Source organism: Nicotiana attenuata, unplaced genomic scaffold (assembly GCF_001879085.1).
Source record: "Nicotiana attenuata strain UT unplaced genomic scaffold, NIATTr2, whole genome shotgun sequence".
NCBI lineage: Eukaryota > Viridiplantae > Streptophyta > Magnoliopsida > Solanales > Solanaceae > Nicotiana > Nicotiana attenuata.
In genome coordinates, this window is record NW_017671437.1 from 125,029 (window position 1) to 133,185 (window position 8,157).

The 8,157-nt window shown below is 34.7% G+C and overlaps 2 protein-coding genes across 2 annotated transcripts; both read left to right on the top strand.

The window, feature by feature from the left end:
• Nucleotides 1-2,038: 2,038 nt before the first annotated feature.
• Nucleotides 2,039-3,486, top strand: LOC109208288 (F-box/kelch-repeat protein At3g06240-like). Its single transcript, XM_019371375.1, has one exon. It carries the CDS (start codon nucleotides 2,142-2,144, stop codon nucleotides 3,324-3,326), a length of 1,185 nt encoding a protein of 394 aa, XP_019226920.1. The 5' UTR covers nucleotides 2,039-2,141; the 3' UTR covers nucleotides 3,327-3,486.
• Nucleotides 3,487-3,979: 493 nt separating this feature from the next.
• Nucleotides 3,980-5,887, top strand: LOC109208289 (NADP-dependent alkenal double bond reductase P2-like). The gene has a single exon (XM_019371376.1). The coding sequence runs from the start codon at nucleotides 4,586-4,588 to the stop codon at nucleotides 5,624-5,626; it is 1,041 nt and encodes a 346-aa protein (XP_019226921.1). The 5' UTR covers nucleotides 3,980-4,585; the 3' UTR covers nucleotides 5,627-5,887.
• Nucleotides 5,888-8,157: the final 2,270 nt, after the last annotated feature.

An 8,157-nucleotide genomic window follows, 5' to 3' on the forward strand; every position in this document is an offset into this window, starting at 1 on the left:
ATGATTTGCGTCGTCATTTTGTCACTATCGAAGGAATTTGTACAAAAATAACACATAGTCGAATTGATTAAACTTGCCTTATTCACAAGTTATGCTGGACGGATCATAACTTTGGTACAAATTATTCATAAGTTTTATCGAATATTAATATCAAATTATATACATGCTTTTGGCTCACGCGCTTTAATATTAGTATCAAAGTAGATAAAGGTTCTGATCTCAAATCACCATCATCAACCAAAAAAATATTATCGCACGTTTGATTCATGGAAAAAAGTCAAGTTGCTACCCAAAAGACTTTATGAAATTGTCGCAACTTCAAATATTTTAAAATTTTAGCTAAGACAGTTCACACAATTCAACTATCGGAAAGAAATTTTAAATTAAAAAAAAAAAAAGGGATAGTTGGGTGGTTGTTTACTTGTTATCATGTTACTTTTAAGATTAAACAAAGTTGGAGTTTCATGTTCATATTGATTCTGAGGAGAAAAGATCTAATACGTTATACGACCGATTGCAATTTAAATAAAAGAAAATAATCATGTAAAGATTTGATATAACAGGAAAAGTAACATTGTATAGCCGCTCTCAAAATAATAGCCAAATATATACACACACGTTTTGTATGTTATATGCAAAAATTATGCAAATTTTATATATAATTTCTTGCTATCGAATGTAAATAGTTTCTGATACGGATTAAAAATGAAAAATACTCTTTGTTATATGGGACCATTAAACTTTCTGGCAGAAATTAATTTACACTTTATTATAAGGACTTCCATTGCAACTTGTCTTATAGCCATAAATTTATCAAAAAATGTGGAGAGAACTCTTTAAAGTCATTTGTCAAAAGACTTCCACCATATATCTCTCTTCTCACCTCCTCCACATTCCCATTCAGAAGATTATTTTAATAGATTAAAATTTTAGTTTAGTCTGTTCATACAGTTCAACAACATTAAGAAAAAATTTAAATAAAATATATCTGAACTAAAGTAGTTTGGTGATTGTTGTCACATTACTTTCAAGAAACAACAAAGTTGGAGTTTCATGTTTTAGTTTATATTGATTATAGGGAGAAAATGATCTACTATAATCAATTAAAACATGAAAATGATTGTATCAAGATTTTATGCGTTTTTTTTTATTGATCTTCTATAATATTTAATTAAATTCCTGTAAGAAATATCATATAATTAAAAAAATATTTGTAATGAACCATAAAACCGAAGATTGTGGGATGATTTTTTTCTTTTAAAAAAATAAGCAGAGTGTGTATATGGATTAGTTTCTGTTGGGCGTGCGAACAAAATCCCATATTGGTAGCTGAAAAAATAGGAAGTCTACATATAAGTGGTAGAGATTTCTTAATTGTGTGAAGCCTTTTGGAAAAACCGTGGGGGCTTGGCCCAAAACGGAGTATATTACATTATATTAAGAGTATTTTCGGGTTGGTTTAACCCAACAACCATTGCCATACTCGTCCCGCCGGACCTGGACTCTGACCAATTCTTGGGATAAACCAACCCGAAGATACTTTTAGTGGGCGTTTGGACATAAAAATTGTGAAATTCCAAAAAAAGGGTAAAAATTTTTTTCAAGTGAAATGGTATTTAAAATTTTAAATTGTATTTGGACATGAATATAGTTTTGGGTTGTTTTTGAAGTTTTCTGAGTGATTTGAGTGAAAAATTTTAAAAAACAAATTTTTTGAGGTTTTCGAATTTTAAAAAATTTCAAAATGCATCTTCAAGTGAAATTTGAAAATTTTATGAACAAACGCTGATTTCGGAAAAAAGTGAAAATTATTTGAAAAAAAGGGAAAAAATTCTTATGTCCAAACGGGATCTTAATATAGTATGACATTGTCCGCTTTAGACCAAGCCGGCACCATTTTCATAAAACTTTGTAAGTATTATAAAATTTCTTGTCACCTGACTGTTATGTTTATTGTTTGGACCATTAAAAATTTCTGGCTGAAATTAATTTAGACTTTATTATAAGGACTTCCATTGCAACTTGTCATATAACTTAACCCAAAATTTTGGAGAAAACCCCAAAGTCAATAATCCAAAGACTTCAACCATATCTCTGTTCTCACCTCCTCCATATCCCTATCTAGAAAGAGCTTTGCTTCAATGGAAAATCAAAAGCCAATAATAATTCAAATATCTGGGGAAAACCCCACAAAATTTTCCCAAGATTTATTGCAACTTTCATGCCTTCCAGATGAAATTATCATTGAAATTCTCATAAGGTTGCCAGTAAAATCCCTGTTGAAATTAAGGTGTGTTTCAAAATCTTGGCTTTCTTTACTTTCAAGTCCACATTTTATGAACACCCAAATCAAATTTTCTGTTCAAGATTACAGAAATGTGAATCTTAGACTTGCTATAGTAGCTTCAGTATCAGGTTTAGTGGGTAAAATGAGCTCTATTTACTCTATAGTGTGTGAAAAAAATTCCTCAATGAATGTTGCTAATCTTGATTATACTTTGAAAGCCCCTATTGGATCTGCGAAATTTGTGGGTTCTTGTAATGGATTATTATGTTTAACAGCAGTGTCATTAAAAATGATTTTGTGGAACCCATCAACCGGAAAATACAAAGAATTTCAAGATTCATTTGTTCAATGTGGTGTAAGTTATTATGTTAGATATGGGTTTGGTTATGATAGTAGTAATGATGATTATAAGGTTGTTAAGATCTTTAGTTTTCCTAAGGATGAGGGGAAATATGAGAATGTGGTCAAGATTTATAGCTCAAGGGCTAATTCTTGGACAATGATTGAGGGGTTTAATAGTGGTTATGTAAATGCACAATCGGGATTGTTTGCGAATGTAGCTCTTCATTGGGAGGTAAGCCAATGTCGCGATTCAGGTGCTTCTAAGGAGATTATGACTTTTGATTTGGCTACTGAGACGTATGGAGTAATGGCGTTGCCTCGTTGTGGAAATGGAAATGGAAATGGAGACTTCAGTTGGATGTTAAGTGTTTTAGGTGGACGTCTAGTTGCGTGCTGCAACTATTATCCGGATAAGACTGATTTGTGGGTGATGAAGGAGTATAGTATGGAGAAGTCATGGACTAAGTTGGTTTCTCTCTCGTCACCCTTTGGTCGTATGGGTTATATCTCACCTCTGTTTGTGTCTGAGAATGGTGACGAAGTTTTAGTGAAGCTTGGTACGGATATAAGTTTGTACAACTCGAGGAACGCTTCGTACAAATCCTTGGACATTCATTCATCAGGTCGTTGTCTTCAAGTACAAGCTGTTACTTATGTTGAGAGTCTAGCTTCACCTCATGTTGGTGATGATAAGTAATTTAGCTTACACTAGGAAAGCAGAGAAATTAAGTTGTTTGTGCTATTTTTTCAGATGGTTTATTAGTTTAGGTTGCATCAGATGTTGTATTGTTGCATGTTTTATCTAGTCAAGTGGTTGGCACAGTTATTTTTAATTCTAAGTTCTTGTTGTTCAGCTACTTTTCTTAATCTTCTTTGAAAAGTTCAGACGCTATCAAATTTAAAAGTGGTATTTTTATTCTGAAAATTGAGCCAAATCCTGCCGTCCATACAACAGTTAAAATGGTTGATATAGTTGGAAGCCGCCTAAAATGGTTTAAAATAACTATGAGGTAATCCTATACTTTCCAGCGAGTCTGTCAATGTGAATCCCTTGATCTCGTGGTACGAGCGCAGCGCTTGATGTGTGGATTAAATGTGTATGTCATGAGTCCGACCTATCAAAAGATATGAAAGATAATAACCTTGTATTTAAGTAGAGAAGGATAAAGATACGTGCCATCGTCTACTGAGTTTCGACCTCTCGAAAGATATGAAAGATCTCCCTCCAAACTGCACATAGGACTTTCATTCGGGAAAGATTAAACACAAGCAAAATTTGCACTACTAACCCTCGAGAATTTCTCGGTTATCCAAAAAAGAGGGGGGTGGGGGTGGGGGTGGGGGGAGGGTCTGATTTACATGTAAATCGTTGTAACTAGATAAATTGTATCCACATAAGGAAAGTGGTCATTCTTTTTGTCACAGACTAAAAAAGAAATAGGTTCACATAAATTGAAACAGAGGGAGTATTAATTTACCCATCGGTCTTTGTAAATGTTATTAAATTAACGCATATTTTTTTCTCAATCATAGCTTACCTAGTCAAGAAGTTACTTGAAGGCAATCACAAAGACGAACTGAAACAACAAAAGCTTAGTTATAAGCAAAGCAAGGACTGCCGCTTAAATTGTCTTATTCTTGCCCATTTCTATAGGCATATGATATACTGATATAGTGACAATCTTGATGCTAGTAACAATCTATTTTAGCTGAGCCGGCATAACAGAATCCTATGTACTTGTCATTTTCTTCATTTTGATGTTGTGTAGCCGCCACATTAATCTAATGAGAATTTGCAAAAGAAACAGTGAACTAATACTTATCAGTTATCAGTATATGAGGACCTAAAAATGGTTGAGTCATATAAGCCTTTCTGAGAGTATTTCCCATCACATTCTTCTACACTTAATTCTCACCCTCTCTTAATATTGTGCAAAGCCAAAAGTTACCTACAAGATGGAAGTTAAAAACATGTATGTAGCAATAAAATCCAACATAAATGGTGCACCAGAAGAATCAGACTTTGAGATAAAAGTTGAAAACCTCTCCCTTATAGTTGAGCCTGAGTCCAAGGAGGTTATTGTCAAGAATCTGTATGTATCAATTGATCCATATCAAATAAACCGGATGAAGAGCCAAAGTTCGTCGCAAGCAGCAATCAGTTTTGCAGCAGCCATTATTCCCGGGGATGCCATTGACACTTATGGTGTGGGAAGAGTGTTAGTTTCTCATCAGCCCGAGTTCAAGAAAGATGACTTGGTTGCAGGGCTTCTTACCTGGGGAGAGTACACTAGAGTAAAAGAGGGTTCGCTATTGAATAAGCTTGATCCTCTGGGGTTTCCTTTATCCTACCATGTTGGAGTTTTTGGATTCAGTGGACTTGCAGCCTATGGTGGATTTTTCGATGTTTGTAAGCCGAAACCAGGGGAGAAAGTTTTCGTGTCTGCTGCTTCTGGTTCAATAGGAAATTTAGTTGGACAGTATGCTAAATTACTTGGATGTTATGTTGTTGGCTCTGCTGGTAGTCAAGAAAAGGTAAAGTTGCTCAAAGAAACACTAGGTTTCGACGATGCATTCAATTATAAACAAGAAACTGACCTTAAGTCTGCTCTGAAGAGGTGTTTCCCTCAAGGGATTGATGTCTACTTCGACAACGTGGGAGGCAAGATGCTAGAAGCAGCAGTGGCAAACATGAACTCATTCGGGAGAGTAGCCATCTGTGGGGTTATTTCTGAGTACACGAATGCTAGCACACGAGCTGCACCCGAGATGTTGGATATAGTATACAAGAGGATTACCATCCAAGGATTCTTAGCAGCTGATCTTATGAAAGTGTATGCAGATTTCCTGTCGAAAACTGTTGAGTACTTACAAGCTGGAAAACTTAAGGCCATTGAGGATGTTTCACAAGGTGTTGAAAGCATTCCCTCTGCTTTTATTGGGCTATTCTGTGGTGATAATATAGGCAAAAAGATTGTCAAAATTGCAGATGAGTAAGAAAAAAGAGTTAATTAAATGGCCTATTTATTTATGAATTAGCCAGTTCAAGGAGGGGACTGAATGAAGGTGGAAAAAAAGAGTCAAGAACTTACTTCCATTTAATTAGGGAATGATATCTTATCGGTGCTACCCATACTGTAGGAATACACTGGGCATGTTGTCGTTGTATATCTTGTCGTTGCTTCTTTCAAGTTGTAATCCATTTGAACATTCATCTTCCATTTAATGCACTCAAATTGTTGTTGATTTTCTTTTTCATGAATCCTACAGATTGAATCTAACTTTGTTGTCCTACAATAACAACAACCACAATTACGTCTCAATCCCAAATTAGTTCGAGGTGGCCATGAATCTTCTATATCAACTCCGTTCTTTTTGAATTCATCTCATTTCAATACACAATATTGTCTTCTAAGAAAATCTGGGAATTCTCTAAATCTCACAACAACAAAAACAACAACTACACCTCAATCCTAAACAAGTTGGAGGTCGGAGATATGAATCATCAGTAAGCTCAACTCATATCATCAATATTACCACACCTATCACAACAACATACAAATTCGTGACCTAACATAACCCAACCAAATTCCTAGCATAACCCAACTTATAACACATATAAAAAGAAAAAGATTTCCTTCACACATTATAACATCGTCTTGCAGAGCCCAGCTGCTAAACATAGTGGAAAGGTACATCTTCAGCGACAAGAATAAACAAAATAAAGCATATGCTGGTAGCTTTTTTGTTTGTTTTTGTTCTTAATTGTTCATGTTTTCAAAATTCATGGTCCTACCGCAGTTCCTGGAGAGCAAAGAACATGCCAAAACTTACATTGGAACAACTTGCAGCACTTAGATTTCAAGTAATCAACCTAAAATCATTTGAGCAAACAAGTTCCACTAAGTAATAAGCTATCCAACTGTCGTATAATCAAGTTTTTTTTTTTTTTAATCGGATGTCCCCGAAGGAACATCTTCAAATTCACTCACCTAGTTATTCAACAGCCTATCAAAATGAACCAGTCATAACATCATTAAATATGAGGTGAAGCAAAGCTTTCAAAGTTTGTGGCCACTTGAAATTCAAGAAAATCACCCAACACATAACGGTGAAGTCGCTTGAATAATCCATTCCTTGAATTGTACAGTGTTATCTCTCTGCCAAGCTTCAGCAGAAATTCAACACCATTCTCTTCCACAAACAACGGTGAGATATAACTCCTACAATAAACGGGTGATGAGATGGTAACCAATTTAGTCTAGGATTTCTCGACATTGTACTCCTTCGTCACTGTAACACCCCAGACTTTAGACAGGGTGTCACATCGGCAAAACACAAGAGGAATGTTGTGTATATAAGTTAACAAGCCTTAGACTCTAGTGACGCATTTTGAAGCAGTGTGGGCCTGGGCCAAGATTGGACAATATCAGTAGCAAGTGGGGCTATTACAGATGGTATCAGAGCCACTCTTATATCAGCCTTGCCGACTGAGTTTAGCCTTGCCGGTTGCCGATGACAATAGCATTCTTCCCAATGAAGAGCCCCGTTTACAAACACACCCAACTTTCCATTTATATAACCACTATTAAAACCTTGTATAGTTGACCAAGAGCTAGCTTTTACGCTATAAACCTTAATCATGCTCTCATATCTGCTCTCAATCTGAGTAAAACTAAAGATCTTCACAACCTTATAATTTTCGGTAGATGCATCATAACCCAATCCATATCTAACAAAACAACCACCACCACCTTCATAATCAAGCATAAAACCACGATATATGTTTGATTTTCCACTACATGGTTCAATAGCATTAGTGTAAATGAGTCATTGCGTAAACAAATTAACCCATTGCAAGAACCCAAAACCCGATCGTCGAGGGAGAAGGAAGGAAAAATAATCTATCTATCTATCTATATCTATCTATCTATCTATCTATCTATAGATAGATGAATTTTAGAAAAATAACCTTTTCATATTAAGCATAATAACTCATAATGAAAGGATATAATTGGAATTTTAGACATTAGTATTATAATCTTATTAGTTTCAGGACATACATGTACATGTTAGCCACGTAAATCAATTACCTTTACGAATACCAATTACCTTTATTAGGAACACGTAGCCATGTAAACATATTACCTTTTGGATCCTAAATTCCTTCTTAATCCTATTAGTAATTACTTGTGAGACATCGACATACTTCTTTTTGGACCAAGTATACCTATAATCCTATTCATGTTTGGCCAACAACGATAATAAGTACTCATATTAATTTAAATATTTATTATAAAAGTATGAATACAATGTCAGTTTACAAAAATAACCTTATAATATTAAGCATAGTGACTTACAATAAAATGATATAACCAGAATTCTAGCTATTACCTTATAATCCTGTTAGTTTTAATACTACACATTAGGAATCCTACACGATTACCTTTAGGAATCCTATTAGTATAATTACTTTCGGGCGGTCAAATTCATATAAAATTGAACAAGTAAATATCTTTAGTCATGTA